At 52.3% G+C, this 21,577-nt stretch overlaps 1 protein-coding gene across 2 annotated transcripts; it reads right to left on the bottom strand.

The window, feature by feature from the left end:
* Positions 1-1,009: 1,009 nt before the first annotated feature.
* PKM (pyruvate kinase M1/2) lies at positions 1,010-20,728 on the bottom strand. Of its 2 annotated transcripts, XM_083871134.1 has the most exons (11): positions 20,641-20,728; positions 15,108-15,277; positions 14,652-14,743; positions 11,708-11,839; positions 11,322-11,508; positions 10,258-10,528; positions 9,832-9,982; positions 8,412-8,564; positions 4,592-4,758; positions 2,374-2,555; positions 1,010-1,814 (listed from the first exon to the last, which is right to left on the bottom strand). In XM_083871134.1, exons 2-11 carry the CDS (start codon positions 15,256-15,258, stop codon positions 1,708-1,710), a joined length of 1,593 nt encoding a protein of 530 aa, XP_083727260.1. In that variant the 5' UTR covers positions 15,259-15,277; positions 20,641-20,728; the 3' UTR covers positions 1,010-1,707. The 2 variants fall into 2 exon arrangements, with proteins under 2 accessions (XP_083727260.1, XP_083727259.1); XM_083871133.1 differs by lacking the exons at positions 4,592-4,758; positions 20,641-20,728 and adding an exon at positions 5,192-5,358.
* Positions 20,729-21,577: the final 849 nt, after the last annotated feature.

Raw genomic sequence — 21,577 nt, 5'->3', positions numbered from 1 at the left:
GGGCAGCAGCGGCTCGGCGGCGGCGGCGGGAGGGACGCGACCCCGGCGCCCCCCGGCCCCAGCCCCCTCCCGGCCCCGGCCTCCCTCAGCCCTGGGTCCCCCCTCAGCCCCGGCGCCCCCCGAGCCCCCCCGGTACCTGCGCGCGGCCCCGCGCGCCCCGGCCTTCTCGCGCCGCCACGGCGCCCGCCCATTGGCCGCCCGTCGCCGCGTCCCGCCCCCTTCCGCCCACCTATTGAGCGCACGCTGCCGAGCCCCGCCTTCCTCCGCCCGCCCATTGGCCGCACGCTGCCAAATCCCACCCCCTTCCGCCCGCTTATTGGCCGCCCACCGCCCAGCCCCGCTCCCGCCACGCCGTGTACCGCCTCCCGCCCCCACAGGCCCCGCCCACCTCTCTGAGGGCTGGGGCCTGGTAGACCCGGCCCTTAAAGGGGCCGCAGCACAGTCTCTTAAAGGGGCCGCGCGCCGAGCGAGCTCTGGGGTTCCCCCGCCCTGGGCGGGTCTCAGGCCACGCAGGGAGGAGCCCTGTGCTCCCGAGGGAAACCCGCCTGGGTATCAACCAGGCATCAGGTCCCCTCCTGACTCTCTTCCACAAGCACGGACACCCCAACTCCCACAGACTGCCCCCAAAACGCCCGTAGGAGCTTCTTGCCCCACTGACTCCTCCTTTGGCCTCCACCCCACTCCCAACAAGTACCTCCAACTCTGCCAATCCCTCCCTTGAACCCCTAATCCCCTTCAGCCCCAATCCTAGCAAACTCCTCCCCTGGCACCCCTTCAAACTGCAGCACATCCCCCCAGCCCCTGCAGACACCCACACCAGACTCCCTTAGTGACTGCAGATCCCAGACACACATCCCAAGCCCTGCAGGCTCCTTCACCAGACCACCACTCCCAACCCTAAGCACTTTCCCACCCTTACAGACCTCCCCAGCTCCTGCAGCCCTTCTTCACCAGATCTTCCCCTACCCCTGCAGACCCCTCACCAACCCCAAGGAGCAGCTCAGCCTGGCAGGTGCTTCAGCTTCTCTTTATTGATGGACAGTTGTGCTCTCCCATCCCAGGGCCCATCAGAGTGCTGGGTGAGGGGGGGCTCTGGAGTGGTGGGGGGACAAGACTAACACAGGAGACAATGCTGCAAGGGGAGCACGGGAAGCTCTGTGCATGGATTCAACACCTTTTCCCTGCCCCCATCCCTGAAACAACCAGCTGAGAAAGGCTGAATCTGCCTTGGGTTGGGTCTGGGGAGGTGTGTGGCCATATAGGAGTGGGGAGTAGCAGCTTGCCTCGAGCAAGGAGGGGTCCAGCAGAACCGTTGGCCACACATTGCTTCTCCCCTTTCCCAAAACCCCATACCAGGGCCAAGGAAATGGTCATTTTACACCCCAAGGACAGTCACCAAGAAAGAGGAGTCCCAGCAGCACACAGGAACCTCCTACGCTGACTCCAAAACACATCAAGGCAGAACTTTAACTACAGGGAGAGGTTTTTTAAAAAACTAAACACTTCAAGTATTTTTTTTTAGTTATTTAAGGTCTCTTGCCCCTGCTGCTGCTGCACTGGGTGGTGTTTAGCAACCTACATCCACTCTAGGGACAAGGAGAACAGCGCAAGCGATGGCTGGTCTACTGCAAGGGGGGACAGAGCAGAGGGAAGGGACTGGGGTGGTGGGAGGGGAGTGGGGCAGGGGCAGGAAGGCCCAGTGGGTGCTCAGGGTACAGGCACCACACGCATGGTGTTGGTGTAGCCAGAGCCAGGGCGCCAGCCCGTCAGCACGATCACCAGGTCGCCGGTCTTGAAGAACCCTCGAGCTTTGCCTAGGAGAGAAGAGAGAGGTCAGAGCTCAGTCCCACCCTGTCTAGCCATGGGGCAACAGTGCTCATCACCTGCTCCCCAAGTCACCAAGGCTGCCTGTGCCACGGCAGTCTGGAGGGTATCAAAACTCCACCTTCCTGCTGCCTACCCATCTGACAACCTTCGCCTCTGCTTTGGGGCTCTCTGTGACAGAGCTCAAAATTCCACAGTGCAGGATTTGAAGGGGGTGCAGGATAAGAGCCAGCCCCACTTCCTTGTGCCTCAGGAGTGGTGAATGTCACAGTTCCATCACCCACCACCATAAACCCAACCTGGTCGTCTGTTGGAAATTCCCTAAAGGCAGCTGTGCCAAACCCACCACCCCATTTCCCAACCGGACACGGTTCTGCTCATGCAACCGCCACCCGTTTCCTGGCCGGATTCAGTTACCACACAGAGGCAGCCAGTTCCTCTCTTCCCATCACCACTCCCTATCAGTGACCCCAAAGCACCACTCAGGTGCTCAGGACCACCACGCCCCACCAGGGCCGTATTCCAGGGGAGGGGGGCAGTGCCACTCACCAACATTCATGCCCAGGTTGACACGCAGGTCCACGTCCTCAGCCCAGGCGTCCTGGGCGGGGTCTTTGCAGAGCACGGGGAAGATGCCGCGGTACAGGTGGGCCTGGCGCGCCGTCTGCTCATTGCGGGTGATGGCGATGATGGGGGCCCGCGGGCGGTACCGCGACACCAGGTGTGCCGACCTGCAGGGACAACAGCCACGGTGGGGCTCCACACGGCCACCACACGGGGAATAATGGCCTGTGGGGGGAGCAAAAACCCCTGGGAGGACGTGACCAGTCTCCATAAGAGCCACTCACCAACCAGCCTGACGCTCTGCTGGGCTCCCAGTTAAGACAACTGGGCAGAGCACCACTGGCTATTCCTGCTGGCAGTGACAATCCCCTCACCTCCCGGCTCAGCAAGTGCCATCAGGGTGTTTTGGTCCCTGAACAAGCCTTTACTTGTTTCTGTTGCTATGTTAGGGTGGCGAGGTGCCATTTATTCTGGCCTCTGCAAGCAGGCCTTGGCATCTCAACAGGGGTCCCTGAAAGTTCCCTGTTTAGAGGAGTTCCTGGTTTTCAGGGTGGAAAGAGCTGTTGCCAGCAGCGCTGCCCAAAGCATGCCAAGGGGGAAGCTATCTGCCTCTCAGCCACCTGCTGAAGCCAGCAAATAGGCCAGTTCCTCCAGATAGAGCTCTGCTCCTGCACCCCCATGGGAAGCAAATGCAGCAGAGGCCAAAATCTATACTGGGAAGTTGGGCACACAAAGTCTTTAAAATGCCTTTAAAATAGCAGCAGCACAGCCTGAGTGGGGACTAGCCTACAGCTTTCCTTTCTGTGAGCACTGCTGAGGGAGAGCATACGCAAACAGACAGATTCAAACTGCAAGGCTGTGGCAGCTGCAGCTCCATCTTTCCAACGGACATGCTGGTGTCTCCATTTGCTTTTGCAGCCTCGTTTAGTGGAGCCAAGCTCAGCAACACTCAGATGCAAAGTTTGCTGCTTAAAGCAGGAGCCAGCAGACTGCTCCAAGCACCCAACCACACGTGCCAGCTCTCAGACAAACCTTCCCACACTGTCCGAGCCGCCTCCTGAGAGACCCAGGAGATTCAGGTACTCACAAGAGTTAACCAGATCCAATGGCTAAAAATATTCAAATATCAGAGTTCAAATCTCTTTAAAAAGGTCAAGTGTATGGTTGGAACATATGACAAAGAAACATTAGAAGCATGAGGGTATCCAGAACTCTGTGCTCATAGTTACCTCCTCATCTCTGCAGAAAGTAATTTTCTGCTCAAAATCATTTTAAGCTGTACATTTTGGTGAAGGTCTCACCAATGCTCCACATCTTCAGGTACCCAGCATACACAAGCACATCTCTGCTGTTGCACTACTGTTTTGGTGTGAATCCAGTGTGAGAAATCCTGATTTCTTTTCAGAAAGTGGTCTGAGACTTATGGTCGGACATGCTTTGGGAGCAGGCAGCCCAGTTCCTCTAGATGGAAGAGCTGATCCATGAGGCTTCTGCTCCCTCCCATTCCACAACTGGAAGAACAAGTCTCTGCTTGGCAGCTGTCATGGTTGCTGGACAGAAATCCCAAACTACATTGTTTCAGCACATTTTGCCTGCAGCCACTGAGCTCACCTGGTGCCTGCCAGATGCCTGTCTGTGCAGAGAGATTACCTGCAGGCAGGCACAAGGAATCCTGGAAGAAGACATTTGCAATGTTTTCCATTTCCCTGCCTACCAATCCCAGGCTGCGCAGTCCCTCTTCGCCCCTTGGGCTCAGACAAGCAGGGCTGATGACTGCAAAGTCCAGCAAGGGACCAATAATTTGGATGCTGCTACAAAAGGCCAAAGCCTTGATTAAAAAAAAAACAAGGAAAAAAAAAAAGATTGTGCATCCACTGAACTTCTGCCTCACTGTTACATTGATGATTTCTTGCCAAGAAGTTTGAATTGAAGCTGCAACACTTATTTTCCCTTGGCTCTTCCAGCTGGCGTCACTGCCACTAGCAGCAGTGAGGGGAGGCTGGGCTCGGTGCTGGTGCCACGCTGGCAGAGGCAGGCCGAGGACTCAGACTGTAGGGATGTGTGTCCATCTCCTGAGGAACCAGCACTGCAGGCGCTGCCAGAACCTGACTCCATCGGTCTCTCAAAGCCACGTTTTTAGGATTCTCCTTCCCCCACCCTGTCACACAGCAGGCTTGACCTGGGGGCACCTGTCCCCTCCTACCTTCCAGACTTGGTGAGGACAATAATGGCCCCACTGCAGCACTTGAAGGACGCTTCCACAGCGCCAACTGCAGCGGCCTCAGTGGGGTCGCAGTTGAGGGGGGTCAGACGACGCAGTTCCTCAAACAACTGCCTGTGAAAGATGGCGGCTTCGGCCTCCCGGGCAATCTACAAGAGCAACACGCGTTCGGAGACAACACTCACGGCAGGCGCTCGGGCACGGGCAGGGCGAGGTGCTCCAGCACGGGGTGCCACATCCATTCTGCCAGCCTTTGACACTGGCGTTAATCAGCGAGCCCAGACTGAGCTCACCCCAACAGCACATCGCTGCAGAGGAACCACTTGATTCCCAAGGGTTCTTTCAGAATGGTGGCACCTCGCCCTGCCAAGCCCACACTCAGGTGACACTCATGCCAACTGCCAGGCACTCTTGCTCTGCTCCTGCCTGCTGGGGTCCCTCCCTGGCACAGGGTCAGCTCACATGGCAGCGGTTACACAAGGTTGGCATGGGCAGCGAGCGGCTGGCCAAAGACTGCAGTGTTAGAGTGCAGCGTGTTTTGCCACAGCAAGGGCTGGCCCGAGCCCCTTCTCTGAGCCCTACCTGCCAGACTCGGTCAGGACTATCAGTGCTGCAGCGAGGCACTTAAAAGAGGCCTCCACCGCGCCCGCCGCCATGGCGTCGGCAGGGTCCCTGTTGTTTACATTGAGCCGTAAAATTTCTTCGAACAGCTGACGATGAAACATTGCGGCCTCAGCCTCGCGGGCGATCTGCAGGCCCGAGTGGGAGGGAAGGAGGAGAACAGAGGAAAGAGAAGAAGGAAAGATACACCAGAGGAACATGAGATCACATTAACTTGCTTAATTATCATAGTAATGCATGCAAGAGGGTATTAAGATGAAGCTGTGAAGCTTTTTGGCTCTCAGGTTTTGACTTTGCTAAATGCAACCCAGACCAAGATTCACCATAGCAGGGGACTGGCAGTTCCCAGTCACTGGGCAGGCATTCCAAACATGCCATTTTTGCTGTATTTGGGAGTTCCAGCAGAGCAGGCAAACATAAATTACTTTTCAAGGACCAGAACAAGGCAGCTCAGAGCCAGACCATGCTTTGTCATGGCTGCTTCTGACTTCCTTGAGAGACTCTTATGCCACCTACCTGCCTGCCCATAGTGCTGCTTGCAATTCTGTAAGAGGGAATCTCAGGCTTCCTTTCCTAGACTCCCAACAGCATAGAGTGCTGCTGGAACAGTTTTCAGGGAGCCAAGATACAAGCAACACTCTTTGAATGTCACTCCTGAAGGTGGGAGACTGTTCACTCAGCCTTGTTACATTTAGTTTAACTTCAGGGTCAATGAAGACTTAGTTTAACTTCAGAGTCAAGAGATTTGGCTTATCTTGAGAACAAATAAATATTTAGCTTGAGAGCCATAAAGATTTATTTTAACTTGAGAGTCAATAAAGCTTCACATCTGAGTGGGATACCAACTTTCTTTTGGTAACAGGGAAATAAAACAGGAGTAAGTCTTCCTTATAGGGTTGTCACAGCATGGATCTTGGGGTGTTTGTAGAGTGCCAGATATGGAGAGATGAGAGGGACGGAGGCACAACTAAAGGCTTTGTGTTCTGGCTGAGGATTGGCAACAGGTTCAGCAACCTGCTCATCCCAGAATCCTGGGAATCATCACATTTAATCATCTTGGAAGGCCTGACAACCCAATAAAGAAGGCTTGCAGACAAGAAAAGCATGCAAAGGTTCATGATCTTCTCAAGGACAACTTTACCCAGTTATTCCACAAAGTGAGCAGCCACCCCACAAAGCATGGCAAGTTCATGTTAAATTAGACTGATGTGCCATTATAGTGAAAGCTCTGGAGTTAGAAAAATCAGATTTTTGCTACTCTAGTGTTAATGAATTATTTTATGTGATGCTGGGAATTATCCCTTCCAGAGAGTTATCAGTTTAAGCCAAAGCAGTTAAGTATCTTAAGTCTAAATATAACAGGACACAGGCGGCAGGCCGGAACAGCAGGCCAGTGCCAACTTGTCCTAAAGCATTTTGTTACTGCTGGATTTAGATAAAAGGGAAGTATTTGCATCACAACACTTACTCCAAAGGCAGGAGCTGGAAGCCTGGCAGTTTATTTTCTGCTCCTGGTACAAAGGCAGCAGCTCCATGTAACACAGAGAGCAAACCTGATTTTAGAGGGAAGTCTGCACTCCCCGTGTGTAATGTAACGTGGGAATACAGGTGTCTGCTTTTACAGCGGCCACAGAGGGGCACAGCAATCCTTAATTTCACCCCACAGCTGGATCAGCTCAGACAGGAATAGCTATAGAGGGTTTCCAGTTGGTGCATGGGTGGAGATACCAGGGAGGTGGGAGAAAGGAAAATGGAGAGGCTGTTTAAACCTTGGTCCCATCAGGCAGCATAGCATGGCCAGGCTGGGCTTTGAAGTGTGGATCCTGGAGTGGAAGGGGAAGGTGCCCACTCCCATCTACAGCAATCAGCCTGCCCAGTATTTGGAAGTTTACTACTGCCCACTTCAGATGGTAACATCCACCTGCTCCAGCCATGCTGCAGATCCCCAGACCATGGTTACTCAGGACATTGTTGCTGGGCTCGACTAATAAGTGGATTAGCTCAGAGGAAAAGATCCTCACTGTACTGACATGTGCTACTACCATAAGAGTTGGCACCTTGCCGCCTGGAACATCTTACTTTTAGTCATTCTGAATTTCAATTTCTGCTCAGTGTTAAAGCCTTCAGTGCTTCTCCAGGGGCCCTGGTGGAATGAACACCATGCCCAGGTCAGTAGGAAGAGGAAGCACATGCAACAGGCTACAGGTACAACACAACCTGCCCAGATCAAAGAATTAATGCCAGGATGGAAACACAGGTATAAGGCTTGCTGCAGCAAGTTCCCAAGTCTTGGTAGGCGGTCAATTGTGATTTAGGGGTTGGAAAAGGAGGGAGAAGCTTTAAGGGGCACTGTTAGCCTTCAGCCTGTAAAGGAGCACCACTGCCCAGTGATCATAAGTAGTACTAATTCGTATTTGCCTCGTGCAAAAAACACCACTCCAAACTGAGGTAAAAGATGTAACACACTGCAAACCAACACTGGCTGAGTTGAATAGCCTATAGAACCTGAATTGCAAATAAAACTTGTTAGAGTTAGAACTTGTGAGTTACCACTGCTGTAATTCACAGTACTGGTAACTGGGGAGCAGCAACGCTCACAGGAACTTGACATCAGGCTTTTATCAGCTGAAACACGAACTTGAAGCAGAGCAGAGGTTTCTGGCAGTTCAGGCATGTAAAAATATGGTGCTGTCAGTAGTCATGCAACAAAACCCCCCCCAACCCCCAGCACACAGCAGGTGCTGAATGCAGCAGTGCTGTAAATCACCCTCAGGAGCCTCCCCGTGCCCTCCCCCATGCAGGACTCAGCCAAAACCTTTCATTATCTATAGATAAACTGCTTAAAGCAGCTCCTTGATCCCACAGAAGTTTAACGCATTTAATATGCCACTGCAGTAGGATATTGGATGAAATTTCTGTCAAGGTAATGGCAAAAAGAAATGGGAAGTTTTATCTCTCATCATTGCAGAGCAGCTCTCAGCTCTGCTTGGCAAGTTTGGAGCACACAGAGTGAGTCCGGGCCTTCAGGACCACGTTTGTTCAAAAAACCCACACACAAGAGAGTGTGAGTAAAAAAATGGCTGCTTTAGGCAGCCAGGTCCATTTAGCCTTTGAGTGGCCAGCTCAGGTGGCCAAGAGCAAGGTGGTGTCCCTGTCCCCAGCAGGGCAGGGCAGTACTCACAGCGTGCTGCATGCGCACAGCCTCGAGGGGATAGTCTCCCTTGGCTGTTTCCCCTGAGAGCATGATGCAGTCTGCCCCGTCCAGGACGGCGTTGGCGACGTCGCTGCCCTCAGCACGTGTGGGGCGAGGCTTCTTGATCATGCTTTCCAGCATCTGGGAGAGAACAAACCCACAGGGATCAATCAACACACTGCCAGAGGAAACAGCTGCACTTCAATAGTCCTTATGGCTCGGACAGAAAGTGGGATGTAACCTAAGGACTCCAGTTCTCCACAGGTATGGAACAGAATGGGGGGTCTGGCCCCTAAACCAGCTTTGATTTAAAACCTCCACCAGTAAGGAAAATTACGCATTCCATTTTATACTCATTCCACATTCACTCCTTTTCCAGGGAGATTTAAGTCACACAACATCCCAGACAAAATACTCCAACCTCCCACTTCAACTTCTCAGCACAAGGAACTCAGAGCTCTTTAGAGCAGAATGTGGCATTAGATGTATTTATGAAAACCTCAAATCCAGTCATACATTCTCAAATGTGGGGATTTTATCATCTAGAAATCATAAAAGAGCAGGGCCTGCACCAGTGAAGTCATCTTCTCCCAACTCAAGATTTCAAATGCTTTAGACAATATGTACAAAGTAGTAAACTCAAAACAGTTAACTCCACCAGCTTTCTAAGCATCCCCATTTAAGAGAGTGGAAAACGGAACAGCTTTCCATGAGGTTAGTAATTCCTAATCCCTTTCCACACCCCAAGTCTGGTCAGCTCTCCTGTGTTCCTCAGGTGCTCAGCTTCCCCTCAGCTGGAGCTCACCACTGATTTAAACACCATTTGCTTCACTCATGGTCCCGAGCTGTTTTCCAGCTGCATTTCTGTAGCAATGCAGGAAAAAGCAGCATGTCCCACTCTAAATCCAGAATCTTGTTTAATGACTACTGTCTAACACAGCCTGTGTGCAGAGCAAGGGCAGCCAGGAAACCAGAATTCCCAGTGCTCAAGGACTGTGCATGTAATCCCTACCACTCCCAGAAAAAGGAGATGGATCCTGTACTCAGTTCCTTCTGAAGCTGCAGTGTGGGTACATCATCTAATGGGAACCCCAGCAAACCCTCCCTGTCAGGCAGAGATGTGCTGCCACAAGATGCCAAGGAAAAGCATGTGCCATTTTTCCCATGAATTTGCAGGGTCACCCCCAGAGGCTCATTACCATGTGATGTTTTGAGATGTACAAGAGGTCTTGTAATCTAATTGGAAAAGATGCCAAACACAGGAATGCCTAAACAGGAGCTTTTCAGATATGAGCAAAACCTCTCTGCATCTCACTCTTTAACCAATGTCATCTACCCATGGCTACCCCCAGCACTCCCTCCTGACCAGACTCTGGCAGTGAGGAGCCAAAGGTGGTGCTTCCAGTACCTGAGTGGCACAGATGATGGGTTTGCCAGCCCTGTTGCAGCGCCCAATCATCATCTTCTGGGCAAGGAAGACTTTTTCAGCTGGGATCTCGATTCCCAGGTCACCACGGGCCACCATAATGCCATCGCTGGCCTCCATGATCTCATCAAACCTGACAGCAAGAGAAGAACTGTGTTATCCCATTTGCTCTGCAAAGCACCTTGCCATCTGTCTGTGCCCCTCTGAAAGGAGCACAGGCTTTTCGTGTTCCTGTTTGGGTTTTCATGGGGTGTTTGGGTTCCTGCAATGCCAATGAAGGAGGAAAAAAACAGGAGCAAGGCACAGCACATATTCAGTGCTACACAAAGCTGTCTGAAGCTACAAAAAGGAAGTGAGTTGCTTTATTTCAGTGTGACAAACCCAAAGCATCCCCTGCACAAAGCTCACCTGCGCACACCCTCGTGGTTCTCGATCTTGCTGATGATCTTAATGTTCTTTCCCTTTTCCCCCAGCACCTTCCTGACAGCGTGGACATCAGCAGCCTTGCGGATGAAGGAAGCAAACACCATATCCACGTTCTGCTCCACACCGAATTTTAGGTCCTGAATGTCCTTCTCAGAGACAGCGGGCAGGTCGACGGCAGCGCCGGGCAGGTTCACGCCCTTCTTGCTGCCGAGCATGCCACCGTTCTCCACCTCAGTCATAACATAGTCCTTCCCTGAAACATGTGTTCCTATGGTCAGTTGTTTACGGGACAGCTCCTGCTACCACTCCCACACCACCTCCCTGCCTGGGAACTGCAGTGCCAACAGAGGCACACACGATAAAAAGCGCATCCCATCTCTTCAGAGCATTCCTGTACCACACAAGCAGTTTACCCTCGGGAACACGATAGATTGGTCTAAAACAACTTCTAGGCTGTTCCTGGATGAGATATCAGCTGTTCCCTGCAGGAGGCTGGGACTGCCTCCCCCAAGAAAAGCAAGCAGGCTGCAGTTTTGCACACATAGTCCTGCAACACCAAACTGAGCACCCCAAAGCCTCACCTCCCACTCCCTACGTACTCACAGATTAGAGGCTTGAGGCCAGAGCCATTTAGGCAGCACTATAAAGGGAGTATCATGGAAGTAAGCTTGCCTCTGCATTACTAGTTAAAACTAGTTCTGTCTCTAACTACAAAGCCCAGGGTCTGTGCTGTAAAAGTAGTTAAATCCTGCATTCAGGGCCTGAATTAGCCTGGCTGATCATGAACAGTGGTATGGCCTTACCACACATTCCCTCCCCTTTTGAGGATGGGGTTTAAATGCCAGCACAGTGAAACCCAGCTGAAGTTAGTCTTTGCAAAGTTCCTGCACTTGACAGAGAAATTTAGCTTAAAGTCTCACTACACCATCAAGAACTACAATCTCCTTTCTTCAACACACAACTGCAAGCTAAGGAACAGTTACTGGATGGAAAGCACAAATATGTCCTAAGGAAAACTCAAACAAGCTGAAATGGCTGTTACCCACCTTTCTCCTTAACCACCAAAGAAATTAGACCATCATCCACGTAGATTTTACTGCCAACTTCTACAACTTTGGTGAGATTCTTGTAGTCCAGCCAGAGTGTGTTCTCATCACAGTTCTCCATGAAGGCATCGTCCAGGGTCACTTTGAGCTGTGCACCCTTCTTCAGCTCCACTTCTGCTGTGCCACTCTGTGTGACAACAAAACCAGTAAATACCAGCACACCACTGCCTCCCAGCCCACAGCAGCTTGTCAGAACTCCTGGGAGGTGGTTTGTTATCTCGTTTCCTATGATATTTTTTGTTTGGAAACAGCCACAGGTTTAACACGGTATTGAGTCTCTGTGGTGAAAAATGTGAGAAAAAAAAAACAACAAAAAAAAAACTTACTCCCTTAATGAGTCCAGTTCGGATTTCAGGTCCCTTGGTGTCCAGTGCAATAGCCACAGGTCTGTAGGTGATGGGATCAGAGGCAAAGCTCTCTGTGGCTTCTCGCACATTCTTGATTGTGCCCTCGTGATACTGGCAACAAAAGAAAAAATATGGAATTGTTAAAGCTGTCTCTACTCTGCTGCTCACAGAAAAGACCCCTGTGCACCCCAGAGGGTGCCCAAGCTTACAGTTCTGCTCTGAGTTTCAGTTTTACCTTCAAAATTTAACCCACACAAAGCTTCCAGTAAAGGAGAGTGCAAGGATAGAAGGGCCATGAATGTGGAGTGTGGAAGTTATCTGGTCTGCCCTCAGCTTTAATTCTGGAAGGACAACTCAAGGAGACAGTCCCGAGGTCTGGCTGAAGTGATTTTTCCATGAGGACACACATCTGCCAACTGAAGGTGGCTCACCAACCAACAGGCATTTAGTAGTAACTTTTCCAAAAGCTTTCCTGAACACCTGCCTGTTCAGCACACCACAGTATTCACAGCAGCAGCAGCAGCTGGATAAATGTGTGCATTGAAAGACACCTGATGGCAGAAGAATGCAGTGTCACACACAGCTGTGCTCCTCCTCCCACCAGAGCAAGGGAAGATGCCTCCCCACACTGCTAGTTCCCACACACACTTCCAGCCTGAGCCACTATCAGTCCTGCAGGTGGACAGGCTTTTCACTCTTTGGCCTAATTTCCCACAGATAAAGGATTTGCTAAAATAGTGTTATCCATGTAAATATTTACAGGTTATTTACAGAGTCAAAGCAATCACAGACAGGAGTTCAATACTCCGGGCACCACACATCTGGCTTCCAAACCTTGTTTGCAAGAGCATTTTGCTAAATGCTGCTAATTTTGTAACTGTAAGGTATTTTTGTAAGAAAATCCATGCCAGCTCCCTCAAATGTGGTACAGATGGCCAGCAGATCAGTTTACTTTACTTGTTTAAACAACATTGAGAGATAACCTTAACTACTCACAACTAGTAAGAGTTGTGTAACACTTGACAGACTTTAGCAGGTAAGACATTTCCCCTCTGTGCCACATGGACTGATGGAGTTTGACCTGACTCACCTGGAACACTCGGTTCCCTCGTGCCACTCACCCAATCCAACACAAGCCCTCCACACTGACTTCAGTACCTCGGGGTGATAAGCCAGCACCAGGAAGGTGAGGTTCGAAAAAGCCATGCTGAAGTTCACATGTGTGCCCTCAGCCAGAGGTAACAGCTGATAACTCTTTATAGCAAGAAAATGAGTCAGTTTATTGACTGAATGTGCAAGCTGGCCCTGACCCTTCCGGGCACTGCAGCGCAGAAAACACGCCCTGACAGTGCCACAGCACTTATCTGAACCCAATCATCTGGGAATTTTCCATTTTAGTTTGATATCAAGGACTAACTGGCTCCTAGGGAGTCTGACTTTCTGAAGAGTTACACATGCAGAACAGGAATGCAGGCAGAGCTGGAGGTAAAAGCCTTTTTTATTCTACATAAAAGGGAGCCAGGCAGGTGCCAAAGCACCTCTGTTAAAGCTCAAGCCCTGGTAAATGCTTTAGGGTGGACACGAGAACTGAAGCACTTGTGACAGATGGAAACTCTTAGGGGCTTCAATGAAAAATGGGGCATTTTGGAGGAGCCAGGAGGGAACACAAAGTTAGGACTGGCTATGGCTGATGGTCACACTGCAGGCAACAGCCACACCAGAGCCTGCAGTCGGCTTTGACGGTGTGAAATGTACAATTAGACCTCACATAACACAGGAAGACCTCAGCCAAGCTCACAGACCACAGCAACTGGGCAGTAACAGTGTGAGAATTCCCAGTTTTAGCCTGGCCACCAACTCCCTGACATGTCACCTGGCCCAAGAGCTGCCAAGCCACACAGATTTGATTCCCGGGACACAGTTACTCCACACTGCTCTTTCTCCAGGCTGATTTCCCAACTGCAAGGCATGCACTGACATTATCCCAGGGTGGTTAGTCATGGCCTGATTGTTGACCACAGTTAAGTACCAGCCCTTTCGATCCTGACATGGCCCTGTGCCTATTAAAGGCCACCAGGGTGAGAGGCCAAACTGTTACACACCACAAGGCTCATGGGTCACTAAGTAAAGCCTCCTACAGCTGCTACTGGGTGACATTTTGAAAGCTGGAAAGCAGCCAAGGTCAAAAGAAAAAAAAAAAAAAAAAGCCTCAGCAGAATGGGATCCTCAGCCCCTCCAGTATCACTAAGGATCTCAGCTATTTATAGCAATAAGGGCTTGACTGTTATGGAGTGTTGATTTCTTTTGACCTTATTCTTTCTCAGCTCACCATACCATGTCCCAAACTCCATGGTGGGACCTTCCAGAGTACCAGGAATGTACCCAGAGCAGCTGGTTAGCCAGAAAACCCAGGAGCCCATTCTTCCCACTAAATACAGTAATTACATCAAATCACTAATAACAGATGTCTTTTGATCAGAGTTATTCATTGATTGCCTGCTTGCGAAATCCCCAGCAATGGAACAAGAATTGAGATTAACTGATAGCGTGACCTCCTGCAGAGGTGCAAAACAGGGACAGGTCTCCTCAGCTTCTGCTGCTCACTGGGAAGCAGCTGCTCTGGCAACAGCAGGATGTGAGGCAGAAGTGAAGGATTTCATGGCAAGCAGTTGGCACAGTGTCGAATACCAGTTACCTGGCTCCCTGCTACAGAGCAGGGTGCAGAATTGAATTACTTTCAAAATGGCAAAAGAAAATACACTTCAGTGAGGCTCAGTATGTACAACCAGTATGCTTTTCCCAAAAGCAGCTATTTCACCTTCCCACACCAAGGATGGTCTGGATGAAGCAAGATTTCTCTTCTTCTTGAGGGACAGGATCAGCAGACACACAGGGGCTGTAGCAGCTCAGACCCCACCCTTACCTCATGGGTGCCGTGAGAGAAGTTGAGGCGGGCAACATTCATTCCAGATTTAATCATTTCCTTCAGTTTGTCCACAGAGCGGGAGGCCGGGCCTAGGAGGAAGAAACAGTTTGAACATTAACTTTAGAAAAATAATGAGGTAACCCACACAGACCGGGCTATTTCATGTGGAAGAGAAAAGGTAAACAGATACAGCATTGCTTAGCGCTGCAGCAGCAATTATTGTTTTAACTTGCCCACAGAGTGCAGCAGAACCCAATTCCCCTTTCCCTGGATACTGGGTTCACTCCCAGCAGTAATACAGGTTAGGCAAACATGGGAAAGTCATATTCCTTCACCACACAAGTTCAGCCCTGGCAAGGGATGAAAGCCAGATCCCTCTCACGATTTCCTTAATAAGTTTCACCAAGGTGTGGGCTTCTAGCTGTAATTCTCTCCTGTCTAGGAATGGCCTACCAATGGTGCAGATGATGCCGGTGTTCCTGGCAATGGTTGGCTCTGAGTCGATGTCCAGGCGGCACATGTGCTCCAGGAAGGTGTCTGCCATGGCAGCGTGCAGCTGCTGGGTCTGGATGAAAGCCGTCCCTGCATCATGGTGCTTAGACATGGCTGCTCGATTCCTGTGTCTGGAAGGGAAGAAAGCAGTGCCAGGTTTGGGAATCACCCACCCCAAATTGCCCATCAAGCAGAGACACCAAGACAACCATGTGATGAATATGGAGGTAACAAGAAAGCTGCTACTGGGTCAAACTAACGTTATGTTCCTATTTGAGAGTCCTAACAGGCAAGGCACATTTCTATTTCCATGTCAACCCCCACATGGACCACCCAAAGCTCACCTGCCTTCTATGCAGATGTTCCCTTCATAGCTTCTCTTCATTGCCAGTCTTCCCTTGGAGCTACACAACGCAACAAAATTCAAGCACTTGAGTGCGCAGGCAGAGGTTCTGCCTCCTCCCTCCCAGCTCTCCGCTCATTTCTCCTACAGGCCTCAACTGCACTTCCCATCCCACCTGGGATCGGGGCAGCTCAGCGCTGGCGTGACTGCGGCACGCCCGGACACGGGCAACCTTCTGCCCAGGAGCACCTAATCACGGCAAAGTCCACATAAGCCTAAACCCCATCCTTAAGCCTGGACAAGCAAGCAGACTTGAGTTGATTAAACACAACACTTTGGCAAAGAACACGTAAAAGACGGAAGATTTAATACTTAAAGTCCCTCCTTGACTTAAGATGCTGCAGGTCTCCCCCGCCCCCTCCACTCCCCTTCACACACGGCACCAGAAATTTATCATAAAGTTTAAAACTTGTATTTTCCAATATTTGGATTAAAAGAACCTCTCTGAACTCAGGCTGTTTGCCTCCTCTGGACTAGAGAGTCCCTACAACAGCAAGGCCAGCCTATTCTCCAGGAACTTATCCTTTGAAGAGGAAGCTGAGCTGAAGCTTAACAGTCCAGTGGGATGGGAGAACACTCATTTCACAGCAGTGCCAGTGCACCAGGCATTTCTAATTGCAATAATTTTGTTCTCAAGTAGTAGTGGCAGCTCAAAGCTTTGTCTCTTGGACCTGCCCAGGCTACAATCCCAGCATTACAAAAGCCTGTGGTAAAAGAGTGATGCAAGATGGTGGCTATTGGCATGGGCAAATCACTCATTTTTGCCTTTAAAAAATTAATTTAACTTTAATCTCCAAGCTCTGGGCACACAGGTGATACTCAGAGCAGGCACAAGCTGCCTTTATCTCCAAGATGTTTTTATAGAAACATGGGCTGGGCTAAAAGCTGGGACACAGCAGGAATAGAGCTGGGCTTTTGTTCTGCCTGCCCCAAGCAGACAAAGCCCACCAATAAACCGCAGAACGCTGTGAGGGGCACACACCAGCCAGCTCAGCACATCCAGAGGCAATAAACCCAGAAACTCTGCCAGAGCTGGCAGGACTGAGCACAGTGAAGGGCAGACCATGCCTTGCCAGCCTACCCAGTGGCACAGCAGCTCTGCTGCCTGGCCCTGATGCTCCTCCCCACTCCGCAGCCCTTCCTGACGTACGTGCAGCTCCTCGCGCAGGCAGCCCTGACTCACCCCCCTGCGCTGCCATGCGCCGCAGAGCAGCCGGGCCAGCAAAAACCATAATTTCACCTGGCAAAGCCTCTTTTCCCTCAGCCCTGCCAGAAGCTGCTGATTCACTCGAGTCACTACAAGAAGGTCTGCCCACATAAAAAGCCCAACAAAGTCTCATTATTATAGGAAAACCCTCTGGTCAGTCCTAAAACATTGTGTTTCAGCCCTCTAACACTTGCCGTTGCGCCCTCTAACACTTGCCGTTGCACCCTCTAACACTTGCAGAGCAGTGTCAGCTTCCTCAGATGCCAAAAAAAACAAGCCTTTGCTGGGAAATCACCTCCACGCACAGGGAAACAGGTTTGCACAGCTTCTAGGAACAAGAGGAATACTGAACAACGGTATCCCAACAGGGAAACTGCAGCCAGAGCACAACTTGGAAGTTTATAAAAAAAAAATACTCAAGTCAATTCTCCCTGCCTCATGGAAATCCCCCACCCACTCAAGTTATTTGCAAATATAATTTTAACACCCTTGAAATCTTTATAAAGAGAAAGGAAAAATTCACTTTCCAGCAGTTCAGAGGGCTCAGAAAAATTAACTGCAGACACAGTGACCTTGTCCAGGGGCGAGGGCAGAAACGCAGGAGCCAGAAAGTATCCCAAATACCCATCTGTCCACAGCACCGTGCCCACCACACCAAGAGTCTTTTTAATATTCCCTCCTGCCTTCTATCACCGTGCTGAGTTTTACTGGAATGACCAGTCTCGTATTTATAACAGGAATGCCTGGCATTTCCCACTACTCTGCTTTTTTTAACAACAAACAGAAGAGCAAGGACTTTAAGGACACCAGAAAACACGGAGCGCTCAGTCTGGGCAGAGTGAGGAAAGGGGGCTGAGCAATATCCTACAATGCCTGAATTCAGTTTCCAGCACTGAATAAACCTGAATTCATTCCTCAAGGAATAACGATTAAATCCCCAAATTTATTACTCGGCCTGCCCATGCTTCAGGCAGGATGGCCCAGCGATGTCTGGTATCTCCACAGCTCCAGAATATTCCAGACTGAGCCATCTGAGAGACTGGGTTTTACTGTAGCCAGGTGACTAATTCCAGCCAGCTCATCCCCATGGGTCAGATGAAAGAAAGCCTGAAATTACAGTTTCTCCAAATATGCCCCCTGAGGATGGAGAAAGGAGAGGGAGCAGCAATCCCCACCCAGGCAATCCCCATGCAGGGCCAGGCCCTTGCTGTTACTGGTGGCAGAGGGAAGTACAAGCTGCAGCAGGGGCTGTCCCCAGGCCAGGGTGGCAGAGCTGTGTCACTGCCTGCAGAAATTCCAGCCAGGAGGCTCTCAAGGGGTGATGATTCAGGATTTACTGGTCAGCCTCACTTACACAACCTCATGGATGCTGTAGAACAAGGCTGCTCATGCCCAGTGGCAGAAATGGTTTGAGTTAGTGCTCAGGGCAGGGTTATGAAACCAGACAGGCCTTCAGATTGCCAAAAGAAGCTGAGGAAAACATCAGCCTTGCTCATTCCAGAAGCTAAAGGCACTCAACGACACAAAAATGCAGCTCTGTAGAGAAGCAGGTTTTTACCCTGGCCTGGCATCCCCTCTCCTGAAGGAGGACAGCACATTCCTGCCAGGCAGCCGCTGCCAGAGACGGTGTCTCGCCGTTTGGTAAGGACAAAATGGCCACCCCAAAATTCCACCCCTTTTCTGCAGGCCTGGATGGAAGCCAGGAGCCACCACCTGCCCCCGGCTGGCCGATGCTCTCCCCAGCATTGAGCTGCAGATCCTCAGGAGGAGAGACCCACAGCGGAGGTGCCTCTCCAGCTTTCTGCAATGGGGAACAGGAAGGTCAGCCTGGCTCTGGCTGCTGCCTCAGCCGTGCCTTTGCTGATCTGCCCCTCCCTGGAAGGCTTAACTAAAAAAAAAAAAAATAAAGAGGAGGTGGCAAGCATCGGAAGTTCGGTGACGAGAAAGACTTATCTCGAGGGTATTTGTAGGACACACCTACAGGCTTAACCTTGCAGAGGACAAGGAGTTCAGCTTGGCAAAAAGCACCTGGCTGCCTTCAAGCAAGCTGTAAAAAAACCTGCTTTACAAGAAAAAGGAAAGCTTTGGGTTTGGTTTTTTTTTTCCACATTTAACTAGACAGAAGTGCAGACCACCGTGCCGCATCCCCAGTCCGGGATGGAGACCGCTGCACGTGGCTGTGGGCCGGTACTGCAGCCCCATTCTCTACGTGCCATCCATCACCACCCGCTGCGGCTCCATCTCCCCGCGGGAGAACAAGGCCCGGGCAGCAGATAAAGGACCGAGCACGTGCTCCAGCCGGCCTGGGAAATGTCTTGTTGCCACCAAATCAAATTATCAACTTGTTGGGTGGAAAGGGAATTAAGGCCGGCGGTGGATCACTCCGGCTAACAGCGATGGATGAAGGTTTTAATAATAGTTTTAGATGGATAAAGGAGTAGGTAATAAAAAAAACCCCAAAACCGCAGGCTGCTGCAGATTGTCCAAGCACTTTATCTGGTGCAAGAAGTTTCTCAGGAAGGTTTCAGAGGCAGAAGTGCCCGGTTCAAGCACGTGGCTCGCAGCATTGCTCACTGCCTCGCACAAAAACCTGCTGAATCCGGTGATGGGCTGGAGACCTGCTGCCACCAGCACGGCCCAATAACCCATCAAGCTTCTTCATATTAGCTACAATTCTGCTCTATAAACGGGTCTCGGGCATGAAATTACACTCTTCAGAGTTGTTTTGTTGGGTTTTTTTGGTTTTTTTTCTATTAAGCACTTTCAATTGCACGAGTCCCTAGACGCATCTGAGTAACCAAAAACCTCTTTGTCATCGCACCTTTGAGCTAAGGCAAATCAGTATGAGCAGCAGCAGGAAAGTTAACACTTTAACGTGACAAAAAACACCATAAAACACTGATTTTTTTGTTAGCCTGGGCCTGACCGATACAGAGTCGCCTTATCAGAACAAAGCAGGTTTTTAAAGATTGCCGTGAACTTTTAGTAGTCTGAGGAGACAGTCGGGAGATTGCCATTGTCCGCCGACAAAAGCGCTATTCATGCCCTGCTAGCTCTGCAAAGGGAGTTTTAAACACGTTTGAGAGGTTTTCACAGTTCAAGAAACTGTCCAGATCAGTTGGACGTGTTCAGGCAGGCATAATTGCGGGAGAAGATTAATTCAGAAGGGGCATTCTCTTCCCGGGGGGGGCGGGAAGAGGCTGCAGCATCAGTGCTGGGTGCAGCGAGCCGGACGCTGATTCGAGCTGATGCCTTTCGGGGAACTGCCGGCTCTTACGTGAGTGCAGGCAGAGGAGGGGGGGCGGCCTAGCGCCTCTCCCCGTCTGGCTCTGACTCAGCCTCCCGGCAGCTCCTCCGGCACGGCCCGGCCCGCGGGAACCGGGCGGCAGCCGCTTAACGGACCGACCGCCGGGCGCACGCGGGGCTCCCGCTGTGCGTTCCCCGCTTCACTCACCCGGGCCCCGCACCACTGACCGGACCCCCCCGCCCCCCGTGCCCGGAGTGGCCGTTTCCCGGTGCGGGCCGTGGGGGGATGCTCGGAGCGGGCGTTCCCCGGCGCGGGACGGGACGGGATGCTCGAAGCGGGCGATGCCCGGCGCTGGGTGCCGGGGGGATGCTCGGGAAGGGCGGTCCCGGTGCGGGGTCCCGGGGGATGCTCGGGGGGGCGGAGGGAGGGGACGCGGGGCCGGGGCCGCCGCCAGCCACGTGCTGGGCGCCGCGAGCCCCCCGCGCGCCCCCGCCTCAACCGCCCCGCAGGGCGCGCGCCCCCTCCCCTCAGCCGCCGCCCGAGGAGACCCTCTCCCGGCGGCGGAAACACGGGGATCACGGCGGTACCGGCGCGGCCGGCCCCGCCGCTCGCCGCCCCGCAGGCCGCCGGTACCTACCGCTGTTCAGTCACAACCACGATTGATCTTCTCGGTCCGAGCGCCGCCGCCGCTCTGCGCGCCGCCCCCCACGCCCCGCCAAGGTGATCCCGACCGGCCGGAGCACCGCCCCCCCGCGGATCCCTCCGCCGCCCGCTCGGCCCAGGACCACGAGGGCGGGGCGCCGGGGCTACTTTCACGGGCGGACGCACCAAGCGCGGAGGTGATGGGCTGAGTCACAGCACGCGCCCGGCTGGCCAATGAGGAGGCGGCGCAGCCGCCGCGCGCGAGGACAGACGGTGGCCGCGCCTTAAAGGGACCGCGGCCCGACACGGTGCTCTTAAAGGGACCGCGGCCCTCAACCCACATTGACGCCCTCAGCTCGCACCAAGCCTCCAGCTCACACCTCAGAGGTCCCTCGCTCTGGAGGGGAGCAGCCGGTCTGGGTGTTTTGGGGTGCTTGGGAGGGTCCTGAGACCTTCCAATGGGGACCCTGGGGACCAGTGTGGACTCTGTAGTGCGGCCGCGAGGACACAGCACTGGGGACACTGGGGACACGAGGCTGCGGGATGTTGGCAACATGGTGCTGGGGACGCTGAGGACACTGTGCTGGGGTCAAGGGGAGAGAAGGCTGGAGGTGCTGGGGACACTGTGCTGGGCCACTGGGGCCACTTTCCCGGTTGCGTGGGGACCCAGCATGGACAGCATATTCATCATCCATGAAGGTCCTTGGCTGGTGATAATGGGGACCCTGCAGTGGAGATACTGGGGACACGGTCCCAGGACAGTGGGGACCCTTTGCCGGTGACCCGTGACAGTGGCTCCACACTGGCACCGTGTGACACTGGGGACATGCCATTGACGTGGGGACCTGCCACACGGACCCTCTGCCAGACTGTAGGACACACACTGTAACAGCCATCTGGGGACCCAAAATGGTCGCTGCATGCTGGGACCA

This window comes from Zosterops lateralis (assembly GCF_965231275.1).
Source record: "Zosterops lateralis genome assembly, chromosome: 13".
Classification (NCBI taxonomy): domain Eukaryota; kingdom Metazoa; phylum Chordata; class Aves; order Passeriformes; family Zosteropidae; genus Zosterops; species Zosterops lateralis.
This window is presented reverse-complemented; position numbering and strand designations above follow the sequence as displayed.

Bases quoted from the DNA above. Each gene is read 5' to 3' on its own strand.
- PKM (XM_083871134.1), bottom strand. From the start codon at position 15,258: ATGTCTAAGCACCATGATGCAGGGACGGCTTTCATCCAGACCCAGCAG. The intron at 11,840-14,651 runs GTAAGGGTGGGG...TTTTGTTGCCAG, and splicing joins TCTCTCACGGCACCCATGAG to TATCACGAGGGCACAATCAA. The intron at 8,565-9,831 runs GTACTGGAAGCA...GTTCTCTCCCAG, and splicing joins CCATCATCTGTGCCACTCAG to ATGCTGGAAAGCATGATCAA.